This window comes from Corvus moneduloides, chromosome 3, assembly GCF_009650955.1.
Source record: "Corvus moneduloides isolate bCorMon1 chromosome 3, bCorMon1.pri, whole genome shotgun sequence".
In the NCBI taxonomy this organism is placed as follows: Eukaryota; Metazoa; Chordata; class Aves; order Passeriformes; family Corvidae; genus Corvus; species Corvus moneduloides.
In genome coordinates, this window is record NC_045478.1 from 98,639,589 (window position 1) to 98,656,468 (window position 16,880).

A 16,880-nucleotide genomic window follows, 5' to 3' on the forward strand; every position below is an offset into this window, starting at 1 on the left:
AATCCTCCCCAAATTAGGAACAGTCCTATATCTGTATCTACTCAATATCTGTTGGCACTACTCAACTTGCTTGCATGTGCCAGCAAATACAAGCTTGACAACAAGCCCAAGGTTTATTTGGCAACTCCCAGATGGCGTAGATAGTTTCATTGTGGGTCACATTACTACCCAATTGAACGAAACCAAGAAAGGGGAGCCAAACCTCAAGCTTTATGGGCCCATTTAAGCAATCATCCTGTGGGCATCCCAAATCATCTCAATGGCCAAGTAGGCAGGACAAGATGAGACAGGCAACAAGAAACTGGCATGTTTCCATACTGCCCCCGTGCTGGTCAGCACAGCCCTGCCTCAGCAGGAGAGAAGGGAGCCTATCCTTGTCTGCTCAAGCAGACGAAGGTTAGAAAAACTGATTCATCCATAATTTGTATGTGACAGCATCACATTGACAGCAAAGCTGGATTGAGTCCAGCAAAAACTTGAAGGCACATTACAGAAGAAATGGGCTTCTAAACCTGAGTCACTTCCCTAAGCTTATCCTTATATGTCTGAACTGTGCATCGTTTCCTACCAAGCTTAATCTAAAAACTTGTATTGATTCCAGTCCTCAGGACTTGCTGAGCGTTTGGAAATGGAGTGCTGTCATTTTACCTGCGCTGTCTAGCACCACATTCTGTTATGACACCTTCTTAATAATGGGGGAAGAGAGGAAGAAACAGAGCATAGCTTCTGCTGCATGATTCCCCCCATCTCCAAGCCTCAACTGATTTATTGCATCGAGGCTTTGGCACTGAAAGCCAAAAGAGGAAATTGGTTTTTAATGAAGAAAATAATCTACAAAGTCGAGACAGTTTTGAAAAAAACCTTCAATAACTGTTGTTGGAAGATTAGAGAAGCAGCCTGAATGTGATCAAATGTAACATTCATTATAAAAGAAATAAAAAAGAGGGCAAGATTCACTGTAAGTCTGGAGAGTAATTTTTTTCAGGAATGCAGCTTCCAAGCCCTTCCCTTCTACAGGAAAGTTGCAGAGAGAAATAACCTATAAAAAGAGCCTCAATTTTTTGTGAAAATATGGTCTTATTAAAGGCTAGTTCTCCAATAATCCTGCCTAATTTAAAAAAAAAAAAATTAAATCATTCTTGTGATCATTTGAGTTTTTAGCTGCTTATCAAGAAGGTTGTCTTTGCTTTATCAGAACAAACTATGTTTTTAATTAATTAACTCGTCTTGTCTTCAAAAAGAGCTTGATCCTTCATATTCTCAACCATAGTACAAGTTCTTAATCCTTTAAGTAACCCCACTGAAGTCAATGGAAGCATTAAAAATGGCACAACTTAGGCTCGGGGCTTTAAAAGAAATGCACATGCCTAGGTTAAACAAATCCATGAACGCCGGCATGGTCGCCAGCTTACTGAGGGAGCAGCTTTTGGTAAGTCCCGAAGTGAAAGAATCTGGATAGCATTAATACATATTTGCATGCAATTGTGAAATTCGAGGCATTTTCCACCACACAGTTTTCCAAGAGACAGACCTGGTTACAGTGCACTAGGAAAAAAAAGAAATATCTGCCCTCAGCCCTCAAAATGGCAAAGTCTCTCCTCACTTATGACCAACCTTCCCTTTCAACTCGGGCAGGCAGCCCTGGCCGATGCCCCCGCACCGGGCTCTCCCTGCCCAGGGACCATCTTGAATCCCGGCACCTCCTCCCGGTCCGGAGCCGCCGCCGCCCCCGCCGCTCTCCGGACGCCCCGAGCCCCCCGCTCCGGGCCGGGCGCTGCCCCGCTCGCCCCCGGGGCGCGGATCCCGGCCCGCCGCGGGCACGACGCGGCCGGCGGGGCTCGCTGGGCGCCCGCCGTGCCGGCGCACCTGCAGCCCGAGCCCCGCCGCCCGGGCCAGGGGCTCTCGGCAGGACTTGGGCGGCGCAGCCGGCACCGCCTCCGGCACCTGGATGCGCCGCTTCGGCGGAGCCGCCCGGCAGCGGCCGGGGCTCGGCGCCCCGCGCCAGGCGCTGTCCCCGTCGAGGACGCGGCGGGCTCCTTGCGGCCGGCGAGAGCTCGCCCCCGGTGCCCCCTTACCGTTAGACCTCCGCACGATGTTCTCCAGGAACGTGTTCTGAGGCGCCACCAGCCCTCGCCTTCCCCCGGCCATAGTCGCTCTGCGGGAGCGCAGCGCGGCGCGGAGGCTCCGCTCAGGGCCGCGCCGACCCGCGCTCTGCCGCGCCGCCGCCCGCCCGCCCCGCGCGCCTCATGCCTCCGCCGGGACCGGCACCCGCGGCTGTGCGGCACCGCCGCCGCCGCCTCCCGCGCACCGCAGCCCCGCGCCGCCGCCGCCGCCGGACCGCCCCGCAGCGACCCCCGCCGGCCGCCGCCGCGCCGCAACGCCGGGGCTGCAGCGCCATCGTCTGGGGCCGGCGCGGCGCGGAGAGCTGCGGGCCCCGGGAGCGCTCGGCCCGTCAGCGGCGGACGGCGCCTTCCGCCGGCCTCATGCCCCGCTCAGGGGCGGCTGCCGCCGCGCTCGACTCCTCGCCGGCGCGCCTCGGGGGATGAGAAAGCCGGAGTGCTTAAAGACCGCTCACAAACTCCCGGCAGCCGCTCTCCCGAGCGGCGGGAGGCACCTCCATATCCCGCCCCGGGTCGGTCGCCCCGAAGCTCCGGAGCCTTCGCTCGCCGCTCTCATCCCGGGTGGCGCTTCACGCTTCCCTACGATGATTTCCGTTAGAAGGCTACTCAGTATTATGTGGTCAAACTGATTAACAGCTCCGTGGGAGCAGCGAGACAAACTGTTCAAATATAACCTTTGACAGGTCTTGAACTCTTTGGGACATTTAATTGACATCAAGTTTTCATTCAGAGATTAATCGACTTTGTTCTTCCCTGCTACCAATCTATCAGTAAATGGAAAATACTCAGATCTTTTAAATTTAAAAGGCAGCTTTTTTCTTTCTGGTATTGGCATTTACTTGCTGTAATGCTTCATTAAATGCAGCAACTTCAGGCTCTGCAGCTCAAGGCATATTGGAGACATGAATATGTTTCTGCATGTTCATGTGCTTGAGGAAAAGCTATTTCTCACAGCACGAGCAAATAAAGTATGGCAAACACGATGGCCTGTGTCACCTGGGCATTTTAATCATTACCACTGCTCCCACAGAACTCTGGCACTTCCCAGCTTGCTCTCTCCTGGGCAAGGCTTGGGCCAGGACCACAGCACAGCCAGGAACCACAGCCAGCTCCAGCACAGCCACACACATGGATTCAGCCACACAGTTGTGACCAAATGCTGACTGCGACACACACACTGCCCAAAAAGTCAGATCTCCCTGCCACGAGCCTCCCACAGCATTTTTAAGTGAAGACTGTGAGAGTCGAGGGGTGAAGACAATTTCATTGCAGCAGGAGCTACAGACCAAGTCCCTGAGCACCCTGGTGCTTGGAGTCTCTCATACAACTGGGCACCTGGGGAACTCCGAAAGCCCCCATGGCCCAACCCAGCTGCCAGGCAGGAATTAGTCTCTTTTAAACTGGTGATTCTCTATATGCTGAGCATTCCTGCATTTGCTACCAAAGAGAGGCTAGTTAGGAGAAAAAAAATCAAGTGCCTGAAGCTGCAAAAAGGCCACTCTCCCTGAAATGCTGGGGTTTAAAAGATCCCATAGAAGTATTTATTTGCATCTTTACACATCTAAGTATCCCTAACAACTATCCATACAAAGATCCCAGGTTATTTAGTTCCTGCTAGCTTCAGCAGCACAGGCCAAACCCGAAGAGATTCTAAACTCTCTGGCAAAATTGTAAACATAACCTTTGACACTGAATTTACACAACTGCTAACAACCAAGAGTGAGGTTTGGAAAACTGGGATACAGAATACTGTTTCATTATCCCTCAAAGCCACTGTGCCAGAGGAATAAGTGCACGCTCTATCTTAGCTTTTGCTGGGCTCTGCAGGAATATCTGTGACTTAGGAGACACCTGGCAGCTGACGTATATTACAGAAATTTTGAGGCCTTTAAAGGGAAAAGGTTTTAAACTGAATCAGCAAGTACACAGAAGTGGGAACAAGGTGACACAAGAGTAAGAAACTAAAGACTTTTTTCTGGAACTCCATGGAGTGGGGGGATGGCTGCACTTTGCGTTGCATTGTGTGGTCCCGTCTCTGATTATCTAATTTTTCAGTGTCATGCTTAATCCTACAAGTTTTATGTCAAAGGTACTATTTTATCTACATTGGGGTTTACATCTACCCTGTAACAGTGCAAATTACTAAAATGCTGTAGCAAATTGTGGTGGGTTGATCTTGGCTGGTGGCAGGTGCCCACCAAGACGCTCTATCACTCCCCTCCTCAGCAAAATAAGATGGAAAAAAACCCTTGTATGTCAAGAAAAAGCAGTTTACTAAGGCAAAAGAAAAAAACTGCATGCATACAAGAAAATTCAAAAACCAGATTTTATTATTTACTTCCCATCAGCAAGTGATGGCTTGCCACCTCCCAGGAAGCAGGGATTCAGCACACACAGTGGTTACTCTGGAGGGTAAACACTGTAAATAACAGATGTCCCCTGTCCCTCCTCCTTTTCCTTAGCTTTTGCATCTGAGCAGAACCCCATGGTATGGAATATCCCTTTGCTCACTGGGGCAGCTATCCTGGTTATGTCCCCTCCCAAAATTTTGCCCACCCCCACGCTCCTGGTGAGGGGAAGAGGATGGAGTGACAGTGCTAATGCTGTGCCAGCACTGCTCAGCAGCAGCCAAAACACTGGTGTCTTATGGGCACCTTTAGAGTTGCCAATGCACAGCACAGCCCTGGGGGCTGCTGTGGGGAAAATGAACTCCATCTCTGCCAGACCCAGTAACGAGTGGAAGATTTCTCTTGTATATTCTACCTCCTTTAGACTTTCTCCCCCCTGCAAAATATGATTCCTGCTGGCAGTATGAATTTTTCACCACTACAGCAGAGGGATACTGTGATAATGTTTTACTGTGATTATTTTGAATTCTATACTAATTTTCACCATCACTGGTAAATTTTGTTAAAGATACAGAGCTGGAGGCAAAGCCCCCCTTGAAGCAGGACATGTATGCTGTCTTACTTCATTATTAGTGGGTTACCTCTCTCCAGCTATCATTTTTTTTGAAAGTTGAAAACTGGAATTGCTTTATTTGCATGTTTGCTAAAGCCTACTGGACAGAACTAAGTACCTACCACTTCCATTTAAGGCTAAGATAAAAGGTGATAGCTTGCTATAGAGGACATTCAGCTGTCTTGCATTATGCTGCTCTTTCAGCCTGTTGTTCCTTCCTGAACAAGGCACTTAGGTCAGGACAGGTATCAATCACCCCAGTAAGTGACCATCCCTTGATTACCCAGCCTTAAGCACCTGTTCCATGGTCACACTGAGTAGCTGCTGCTGCAAAAGGGACAGATTTGCCTTGATCTAAGCTGTGCATATTTGTCACCCCACTGAATGGAAAACCAGCCTGAAAAGGGCAGCTAAGACACCTCCCTTTTTGGCAGCAGCCTGTATTTACATCAACCCATTTACTAACATGGCTGTCAACTTCCAGTGTTGATACATGCAAACACCTTGAAAACACCAGGTCCAGGAATTAATTATGGGAAGGTCATTTAACCCCACAGCATCTATGAAATAAAAACACCAGACCTGGACAGAGCTCACTTCTTTCACTTTGTCACATGGTTCACTCTTGAGAGATACTAAGGTAACTCACTTTAAAAAACTTTCCCTTAGTCAGCCATAGAGTCTCTTGGCAATCTGTTCCAACGTCTAACAAATCTTGTGAGAAAGCTTTTCCTAAAATGTCACTAAGTCATCTGGTCTTTGAAGCCAGTAAAACCTCTTCCTTCTGCAGTCACAAAAATCACCAACCCTTTTGCAAGTTTTCAAATGCATGAAAAGTTGCTGTAATGCTCCTCTGTCAGCTCTTGCTGGAAAAAGCCAGTTCTCCCAAAGTTGCACAAGGCTTCTGCTGTTAGACTCTGCCAGTACCCAGGACTTGTCATTTCACTGTCACAGCATCAAATGGGTAAAGAATTGTGGTAGTCAGGGACATCTCATAGGCTCAGAATTTAGCTAATTTATATTGAAAAGTGGTTTTATTTAAGGTCTTTTTGATTTCTTCACTGTTTTGCACACTTCCTTTTCCTCTTTGTAAAAAATTATCTGTCAAAACCAAGAATCATAACACAGTTATAACAAACTACCACCAACTCTGAAAATAAAAAGAGCATTCCATCTTTAAACTGAGATCAATTTGTATATTACCCTATAGCTTTGATAAACTGTCAAAATAAAATACATTAATTGATAGAATAATAAATTACAGAAGGTAGTACACAAGTTATGCTGCCATACAGACACTAAACAAAGAAAAGAAATTCTGAATTCCAGCTAACATGGAGAAACAATTGTAACTTTATTAATTTATTTTTACATTCAAATCAATAAAGCAGTCATTATTGTACAAATTCTTACCCCCAAAGGAGGGCAGGCTAAGGCCTCCCATCAAGTAATAACATCGAGGAATACTTAGTTGCTTGTGATCAACCTTCTTTGGTACTTTGTGGGAAGAGCAATGAGAAACGAAAGTTAGTTCTAAAAAGTAACCCAGGTCTGTAGTTTAAAAAACACATGTGTCCATCAAAAGGAAAGAATTTGAGAAGATACCTGTGCATCTTACTGAAACCGTTCAATTTATTTCTACGCTGTCTTGAGACACTGGTAAAGTTCAGCCTGAGGTTCCTGAAGGTCCAATTATTTCTGGGGTCTGAAATAAAGGAAACTCAAAGAAATATCCACTTGCATCTAGGGATTGAGGTATGTTAGTATTCCCAAACAGCCATAACAAATTTGTCAAAAAATAAATATGGACGCTTTTCTAGTTTTGGAATTACTGAATTTCCTCCAGACTTTTCAGGGGTAACAAATATGGAAAAATAACTAAAAAAATCCAATGTTCTGAAAAGAAGAAAAAAAAATCTCAAAATAAAACTGATGAGGGAGTACACAGCCAGTTTTTATTTATACATCTAACATTTGGAGTGTGGGCTAACAGGGAGGAACTGTTCCTTCTTAAAGAACACCTCAAAAGGGCATAGAACAATTTTCCCCATTTGGACAGCATGTCCATCTCCATTTATTTCAACAGGAGGAAGAATCCTGGATTTCCAGATTTAGGGAGGAAAAAAACCAAAACCCCCAGAACCCAAAACAAAAAAGGTCCTCACACATCCTGATTGAGACAACAGTTACTATCACCCTTCCCCTCACTGCAGCTGGGTCTACTCAATCCTCTTGGCACAACCCTGTCCTGACATGTCCACAATCTCTCCCAGTCTCAGCGCAGAGGTGGTGACCCGCTGGCATTGTTACTCAGAGAAGGGAGAGAAAAATAACCATAATTTCCTTGGTTCCAGGTCTGGTGGGATTTTTTATTAACACTTTCATTGTGTACTTCACTGGCCTCATTTTTCCTGTGTCTGGGTCAATATAAAACAAGGCAATATTAAGCAGTTTGGCTGCAGTTTGCTTGAATTCTAACAAAGTGCAGGGTCCTGCTAAGTAATTGTAACAAATAATTTTATTTGCATGCCCTGTCCACAATAAGCCTAGGAACCCATAGATCTTTCTGGATGATTGTTTTTTGTTAAGTAGCAAGTAGCTCTGCAGGCTGAATTACTGTGCTGTTACTAATTGCATCTTTATCTCCCAACTCTTGTCTAGTAGTCTCTAATATAACAGTATTTTTAAAAGCGACTTTTAATTCTATGCTTTCATTATATGCTGTCCAAAGAATAAAACTGGAAATTAGCTAGTTTAGACCCAGATTCAGACAAATAACTCCTAGTTAGGAATATGTTTATGCTAGCTATAAGGTCCTCTTTTCCATTTTTTCTTTGTATTCTACTATACAGCAGTTTCCAAGAATTTAACAATACAAAGAATTCCCAAATAATTCTGAGTCAGAGTCCCCACCTTATAACATAACCTAAACTCTTAGGTAAATTTAAAAAGCCCAACAATCTTAAAAGCCTCATTGTTTGTTTTCTGGACAGAAGCATCCTACCTATGAGGCTGACAGTGGTAAGCACTGCGAGTGCCTCTTTCCAAGCAGTCTCTCCAAGAAACACACCTTAAAGAGTACCCAGCATAAAACTATCCTCAACACAGTGAGTAAGTTTCTTGCACAGAGCTTGTATTTTATAGGTTTTGCCTTATATGTGCTCAGAATTCCTGTTTTGAAGTCACATAGTCTATAAAGTTTCTTAGCTTAAAACTTTACCATACCAGTTCCTTGTACTTTTTTCAGTTACAGAAGGTTTATCAACAGCGAGAAATCAACCTCTCCTCCAAAAAAAAAAAAAGCCCTGGAAACAGAAGAAAGAAAGCAAACTAAACTCTTCTCACTTTATTTCATCGTTTTCCTGAGCATAGCGTTTCATCACATATTTCCCACTTACTTATGTCAATAGGCTGCATTACTTGCAGTATTTGCTTTCTGTGTAGACAAAACTTTGTTGCATTCTTTGACAGTGGGAGGGATAAGCAGAAATAGCCAAACAACTCAGGAGCATAAATCTGGGAAGGAGGGAGGGAAGGAAGGAAGGAGGGAGGGAGGTTGATTGGTTGGTTGGTTGTTTTTTTAACACAGCTTATTACTGCCATTTTTTTCATCTAAAATTTAAATAAAGTGATAACAAACTTTCTCATTCTAACTTCTAGTGTGTCTTATTGTTATCTCCAGCAATTGCACTGAGAAAAAATTACTAATTTTCTAAATTTGATCATATCTTAAAAGCAGTTTTTTCCATGGTCTTTATCAGCACTGAACTCATATTCATAACTAGTAACACAGGAACTATTGATTTTCATAAACACTTGCATACTTGCTGGGGGGGAGGTTTGCCTTTTCTAATTTTGGTTATTTTTTTACAATACAAGTAGAAGAGGATTCTTTTTTTTTGCTTCCATCTATTACTGTGAAGCAAAGACTGCTACCAGTTAATGAATAGAAAAACTTCTATGTAAAGTCACACAGTACAGAAAAGTATCAGGACATTCTTTTAGAATATGCAGACCTATCTGCAGCTACCTAACCAAAATACAGCACGTAGCACATGGCAAGGCGAAGTTAGGGAATGAGTGGATGGGCTGGGAACACGCTTGTTAGAAGTGGATATTTACACATGAAACATCAGCAGAACATCATCTATCCAAAACGCCCTTGCCAGTTCTGCAGTATCCATTGGGAGGGATCTCTGGCAGTGGGCTCAGAGTGTAACTCTGAAACCTGGGTCATCTCTTTGGTTTTTCAGAATGATATGTGTCTGAAATGGAGACAATGGTCCACAAATGGACCTCATAGCAGGCTCCTAGACTATAACGTATTTCAAATTTTAATTTGTTTAATTTAACTGAGGATAAAAGCCACCTTCACTAAAACGGATGTAATTTAGATGGAAGACAGTGAACTATATAAGAGCAAGTAAAAACATGATCTCCAGCGTAAGAGAATTTAAAGCACTGGCTGAGAGTGAAGTTGAGTGGGTATTTTTCTAAAAACTGTGTGGAAACTAACAATAACAAGGTCCTAGTGGTATCCAACATTTTCACTCTGAAGTTGTGTAGGCATGACCTTTTGTTTTTCCTCTCAGTTTAACAAAAACTCCAGCAGAAATTTTGTGTCCTTCTTTCCAAGGACAATTTTGCTACTGTAGACTGAGCCTGTATGTACTGATCCATACCTTCAAATGCAAAATGGCAGATTTCATTTTATATTTATGCAGTTATATCTGCCTCTGACAGGAGAAGAAAGGACATAATTCCTTGAAACATCACATAATACAACCTGAAGAGCCAGATACAGCTATATTGATTTATTTGTTGTTGAGCTGCTGGGTTTTTTTAACAAGATACACTTTAGAGAACCATTGTACTCCTAGAAAATTCCAGTGAAATGGTGTTATAATAACAATTTCCATGTGGAAAAATAAATCTTACTTATATGAGAAAAAATTAACTAACAATTATATTTTTGTTGCTTACAACTCTGTCTTAGAGGTATTCTCAAAATGGAACCTCTTGCTGATCTTTCCTAAACTGTATATCTGAACTGTGGATCATTACATGAACCAAACAGTAGTTACAGCCAGAAAAGATATGACACTTGAATAGCAGTAATATTTTGATACCTACACAGTCCAGCCACACTGACCTTCAAAATCCAGCACAGCTCTGTAACACAGGGACTTCTAAGAAACAGTGCATACTTTTCTACAGAAACAACAAGACAGAAAACTGAAATACAAACTCTTGTAATACCTCAGGGACCTTCTTTTGGTCATAGACAGTCAGTGTTATTTTCCACTTTATACCTGCCCCCGTCCCCCCACCCTTAAACCACAAGAAGCCAGGTAGGATAAGCTATGGAGGACAAAATTTAGCAGAAGGTGCCAGAATGCTACAGCATAAAATGTTCTGACAGTCCAAGGCCTAAAACATACAGCAAAAAAAGCTGCCACTACTGGTTACTACACCACTCTTTACACCTTTTTTCCACATGCAAAAATACATCATCTTCCTCAAGTAAAGATCTTGACATCACTACTTTTGGTTATTTCAGGTCCCTCGAGATTACTCCTGCAATAACACTGTATCTTAAATGGATGGGCATTAGAGGGTTACAGTAATTTTACATAATTTGTCCATGTTAACATATTTCTCATGTTTCCTTTATTCTCCCTTCGATTTCCTGGTGTCAGTTACATACACTGGCTGGATCCCAAACAAACTGTAAGCTGGTTGGGGCAGAGTTATTTCTTTTTCAGGATTAGGCACACAATATGGTAACATAGCAGAGCATCTTCTTTTTTATTCTAGCATGTTTAAAAGAACATTTTTCTCAACACAGTGAGTGCTTGGTATTATTAACTGCAAGGAGAAAATCTTGCACTGTATGTTCCTTTTGTGATGTTGCTTTATAGGAGGAAAAGGAGGAGAGACCCATGGGAGAGAGCATAAACATCATTAACTCACAGCAAATGGTCACCTCTTCAAGTTAGCACAGCGACAGAGAACCTGACAAGAAAGAGTAAAGCATAAGTTTAGCACAGTTTCCCCAAGTGTATGGAATGAAAGCACTTGTTTTGCTTTGCATTTAAAAAAACCAAACAAAACACCTCTGAAACCACAACAAACAAACGCACAAAAAATGTAAATACCGTGCAGGAGAAGCAAAACTACATTTCTTACAGAAGTCCAACAGCTTTAAGTATTAATTAGGTGACCTCTGCTTTCTGCTGAACAGTCCTATGAAAAGCAGTTTAGGTAACTGTATGCAAAAGTGAAACAGGACAAAGAAAAAGCATAGCTTACCAAACAATTACAATGTCTTTTTTCCCTTCTGTGGGAAACAACTGGCCCTAAACCCAAATTATTTGTAAAGAGATGCTACCATTTCAGCCATGTACACAAGATCTTCGTACACAAGATCTTCATACACAGTCTGAGAATCTTCACTGAAAATACTGAATGCCAATGCTCTGATTCAAAGACGTACTGGTGGCTGTTACCAAAATTTCCTTTAAAGAGGCTATGCAAAAATATAAGTGGTTAAATGATGTTTGTAAACTGACTTCCTGAAATGTCCAATTGTCCCGAGTTGCCTACGTAACACAAGATTAAGCCAGCTACACTCAGGCTTTTCCCACAATGTGTCATGATAATCAAGTGGACACAGAACCTCTTCACTCTTTGCAAACAGTCCAGCTTACCAGGTATTTAGATTAACTGTAGAAAAATGAAACAATGATACTGAAAGGGCTGATCAGGAACACCTGTCCCTCCTGTCAAAAAAAAGAGAAAAAAATTTATTTTAAAGGACAAAAATAGAATCATACAGTGTCAGTAAAATTCACCTGTAGAAAGTCACTGAAATGAGTCTATGAATATGTACAGGTGGAACAGAAGTCTTCACAACACATCCATAGGAATCAGATTTTTTTTTAAAGATACCAAGCTTTATGCTTCAGAGTTTCAGCTAATCTTTAGATGACCAAAAATAGGCTTCTTGCCAACACAGAATGGAGATTATGGCACTGACCCCAAAATGAGTTCCTGTCAGGATCAAAGTACTGGACAAGATGGATGTTAGCACTAACCCATTATGCTTGTTCCTGAATAAGCCTTCCTACAGTGCAACAAATAATTTATTTCAAAATACTATTTTTAACAGAGTGCAAAGTCCTAACATTCCCCACTCCATTCAATGTACCCCTAACACTGTACAACACAGTCTGAGTCTCAAATTTCGGCAAAGGTTTCAGAAGGGCATGATATGATCAGCTGGTGACAGGCATTTAAATAGGAAAAATGTCTGCATCTGCTGAAGTCCTTAGACTTCTCAAAGGAACAGCAACTTGACTTTCTCTGTCTCCCAAGAGTAAGCTACCAACTGTCCTGATGCAGAAGATTGCCATTCAGATCTGGAAAGCAGATAACTCTTGAAACCTATAACTGGAAGACAGCACTACAAAAATAAAGAAAACAAAGAAACAAAACCTCAGTTGGGGGATATTAACAGTAGAAAGACGGTTAGCAAATATGCTTTGTTGTTGCATTTTAACAGCCAGTTACAGAACAAATTTTTACTAACTTCTGCCTTAAAACATTAAGATTAGAATTCAAAAATACTAATAAGTGCTAGCTTGAGACTGAAGGCCTGATTTTCTAGAGCTGTAGAAAATCCACCATCTTCCACTGGTTCCACTAAAACATGAAGTCTTTGGGAAATTCAAGAATATTGAATGAAACACAGCAACAACCATCAGTGTAAAATAACCAATAAATCTCACCCTGTCCACTCTAAGCCTCCCACTTCCCACCCAGCAGGCCTAGTTGTGTTTAATATAAAAGAAACAGTACTTGACAGATGACACCTATATATTTTCCAGCAGAGGCGTGAACAGACTCCACGCAGCATAATTTATCTGAAATTACCTTGATCCCAGGCATGCTTTTCTTAATGTGTTTATGATGACAAAGAGCTTAATTTTCTTTATGGAACAATTATAAACCTTCACATTAAAGCACAAATTTCCTGGCTGGATATTGCCAAAAGGTTTCATGGTCATCCTATTTTCTTTGGGTTTCACAGAACACACATCATCTATCTATAATTTTTCTGGAGAAGCATCACAAATCTGTTGACCTGTTTCTAAAAATATTTAAAGACACATTTTAAATGGTGTAAAGTAACATTCCCAAGAGAGGAAAACTGTCAAAATGCTCTTTCCAAAAAACCTGAGAGCATGAAACTGTCACCATAAGATAGAAAGGCCAAACATGAGATCTGCAATACTTTCCCTGACCTATAATGTAATGAGTTAGAACTTTCATAGGTGAGATGGGCATAACATACAAGAGGTGCTGAAGAGCATCCAAGGAGCAATGAAGCTGGTGAAGTGTCTGGGGCACAAGTTTTATGAAGAGCAGCTGAGTGGGCTGGGGTTGTTTAGCCTGGAAAGAAGGAGGCTGAGGGGAATATTCATGGCTGTCTACAACTACCTGAAAGGAGGCTGTAGCAAGGTGGGGATTGGTCTCTTCTCACAGGTAATAATAGATAGGATGAGAGGTAACAGCCTCAAGTTGCACCAGGAGAGGTTTAGACTGGATATCTGGAAAAATTTCTTCACAGAAATAGTTGTCAAGCATTGGAACAGGCTGCCATGGGAAGTAGTGGAGTCACCATCCCTGGAGGTATTTAAAAGAAGCATGGATGTGGCACTTAGGGATGTGGTTTAGTGATGGACTTGGCAGTGCTGGGTTTATGGCTGGACTTGATTTTAGAGGTCATTTCCATCCTAAATGATTCTATAGTAATAAAGACATGTTATAAGAATTTCGTTTCTTCTGAATAAATAGTCTTTACTTGCCCCTAGCTCACCACTCAACAGTTAATACTGTCATTAACCCTCACTGTAAGGTAATAATAGCAGGAGTCCACAGTCCAATCAGAGTCTGATTTTAAGCAATGAATTCCAAGAACCTGCACTAACAAAAATTGCAAGAGGCCTCAAACCTGTGTGGAGCATCCTCAGAAGCTGTGTAGGTTTTAAGCTAAGTTAATTAATGGATAGGGAAACCTGTTTCCTTTTGAGCTTCTGTTTCTACTGAGGCCTTTTAGCAATTTCATTAAAAGGGAAGAAGCAACTTCTTCACCTTCCTTGTTTGCAATTTGTCCATTCCCTAATTCCCTTCCTCTCTGTTGCAATCCATTTTGTACTCCAAGGATCCCTCCCCTCCTGCTCAAACACAAACTTTCCCCCTGAAACTATGACTTGGGAAATAAGCTTTAAGAAGAAAGGCATAATCTCCAGGAACAAAAAACTGGTAGGCTCATAAAGAGCATCTTTAGACTGGCTCAAGTTGCAGCTACTGAATGCATTGGTTACTTTGCTGCCCTCTAGGGATTGTGTTCGGAAACAAAAATCACGAGTAAGGATACAGAGAAGGAAGGATATACAGAAGAAAGGATACAACATAAAACAAGGAGAGGTTGGGGACGCCCCATCCGTGGAAGTGTTCAAGACCAGGTTGGATGGGGCTCTGAGAAACTGATCTAATGAGTGCCATCCTTGCTCTTGGCAGGGAGTTGGAACTAGATGATCTTTAAGGTCCCTTCCAACCCAAACCATGCTGTGATTCTATAGTTCTGTTGGCTAATATAAGTCTAAGATAATTCCTTATGCATAGCTTCTATAACAAATGCAAGACCAAGCACGCAAACAACTGTCTGATCATCATGTCACATCTAATCCAGAAGCACCCACATACTAAATGTGACAGAGGAACTATGGAGAAGGGCTTAATAAACAAAGAAACAAAAAAACCCAAATTAAAACAGAAGGTAAGAGAAGGATAAGACAAGAACCCAAGAGAAGAAATAGTGCAAAGCAAGCCAGACTGCAGGGGGGGGGAAAATATCACTGCATGCATCTGCTAATAGCTAAGTGGTTGACTAAGTGAACATATGCCCTTTTACTGTAACCTTTGAAATGCAGTTTCAGCAGCAGCCATGCAAATAAAAGAAATAAAAAAGGCCAAGCTCTTCAGACAATTCTCCTCCCAACCATGCTACAAGGAATCTTCCTTCCAGGTGGTTACTTTCATGACACTTGCAAGAACTCAGAATTCCTGAAAGCTGTAATAGCTTACTAAACTCTCAGTAGCTTTTATCAGTAGTTAAGAACTGCCGGGCAAGTGCAGTCATAGTGCTGCATGTATGCCCAAGTTTCACATCAATGGAAAATAAAGCTAAAAAGCCTCAAATAGTCAGCCTCAGGAGAGCTAGAACAACAAATCCCAATTTCCTGCAAGTTTTCTTACTGATTTTGTGCCTTAGAAGTACAAACGTTGGTTCAAGATTTTCCTGTGGCTCTGGCATTTGTGAGTGCTTCCTTATGTGAATTCTTTTGTGCATATTAAAGTGTGAGACTGCAAATCCTCAATTGTTGAGGCACTTGCAGGCAGTCAGCCCCTGTTGCTCCTACCTTCTCCCTGCTAATCTTTCTCTCCAACTCTTGGAGAACAGCAAGCATAAAGGAGTCACAGCTTGTTTACTTCCATTTTTAGTAGTCATCTGCCAAAAGTTGTCACAAAAACAGTTCTTCAAGGAGCACAAAATTCTCAAAGCAGGAAAAGTCTTGACAATATTTTCCTGACATATTCTAGGAAGCACACATAAGGTTTTTCAAAAGTATATTATTTGACCATAATGGGCTGCTTTCAAGGCAATTAACAAGAAACAGCAAACACGGCAAACTACATCGTGCTACAATCCTACTTTAAGACACTATGAACACTTAGTAGCCGTAAGTATGGACACAAGTAGTCATCGCCCCTTTATCTCACCGTGAGAAAGCAGCTGCAGTATTCCTGCTAGCACTCTTCAATCAATCAATCAATCAATCAACCAGCCAACTTGGGGTAGACAGCCGCCAGGGCAGAGTTTGGGAAGAATTGCTGAGATGTGACAAAGGGTAATGGATGGTGTCAGACACTCTTAGCTGGAACATGAGATTTTAGTTCAATAGACAGCAATCTAAGTTTATACTTTTTTCTCCTACGTCTGGAAATCAGACTGACAGGTTATCACTGCATCATTAAAAATATCTTTAACACATACTAAAAAGTAGCCACAACAACATTAAATGCATTTGCATAGAAACAAACCAGCTAATAATGCATCTCCAGATTAAGTAGCAAGACCGTTGCCACATTGTAACTCAGCCTCGGTCTGGAGCCCGTGTCAGCCTTTTTTTACCTCATAAAACGTGAATATTTTGATATAAACTGGATGGTAACACCGCAGCACTTGGTAACGCACCGGAATTGCACTAAACAGGTAAATAAATAGATCACTTTCTGAATTTAGAAAGAAAAACCAGCACGGGTTCTCACACCGTGTGATTTCACCGATGTGAGAGCATCGGCTTTTCCTGCTGGGGCCCGGCCCCGAGGTGGCCGCCCTCAGCCCGGCTCCGTGGCCCCCGGCCCGCGCCTCCTGTCCCCGCTCGGCCCCTGCGCGGCCGCGGCTCCTCCCGCCCCTCGCCGCGACACCACCGGCGGCCGCGACACCCCGCCCGCCGGGATCCCTGCGCCGCCGCCGCCGCCGGGAAATAGTCCCCTCTCTGCTCCGGGCCCGCTGGCCGGGAGAGCCCCGCGGCGCGGCGGCGCGGCTGCGGTCCGGGAGCAATCCTTCCTTTCTTCCTTCGGCCGCGCCGCTGGCGCTCCAGCGGCATCCCCGCCCCTCGGCGAGATCCGGCCGGGCCGGCGCGGAGGAATTCCCGGCGCCGGGGGAGG

The 16,880-nt window shown here is 43.2% G+C and overlaps 1 protein-coding gene and 1 long non-coding RNA gene across 9 annotated transcripts in view; both read right to left on the reverse strand.

The window, feature by feature from the left end:
- The window catches only part of KCNH1 (potassium voltage-gated channel subfamily H member 1), a 177,567-nt gene extending 175,344 nt beyond the window's left edge, over window positions 1–2,223 (reverse strand). The window contains 1 exon segment of the mRNA XM_032102903.1: window positions 2,076–2,223. Coding sequence (XP_031958794.1) covers window positions 2,076–2,148 — 73 coding nt within the window. The 5' untranslated portion in view covers window positions 2,149–2,223.
- A 2,656-nt stretch (window positions 2,224–4,879) lies between these two features.
- Window positions 4,880–16,820, reverse strand: LOC116441241. 8 transcript variants are annotated; one of them, XR_004238978.1, is made up of 3 exons: window positions 11,792–16,820; window positions 6,495–11,096; window positions 4,880–6,182 (listed from the first exon to the last, which is right to left on the reverse strand). It is a non-coding gene; the product is annotated as an uncharacterized LOC116441241 (long non-coding RNA). The 8 variants fall into 8 exon arrangements; XR_004238983.1 differs by lacking the exon at window positions 4,880–6,182 and having other exon boundaries at window positions 6,412–11,096; window positions 11,792–16,040; window positions 16,481–16,820; XR_004238984.1 differs by lacking the exon at window positions 4,880–6,182 and having other exon boundaries at window positions 6,412–11,096; window positions 11,792–11,863; window positions 15,930–16,820.
- Window positions 16,821–16,880: the final 60 nt, after the last annotated feature.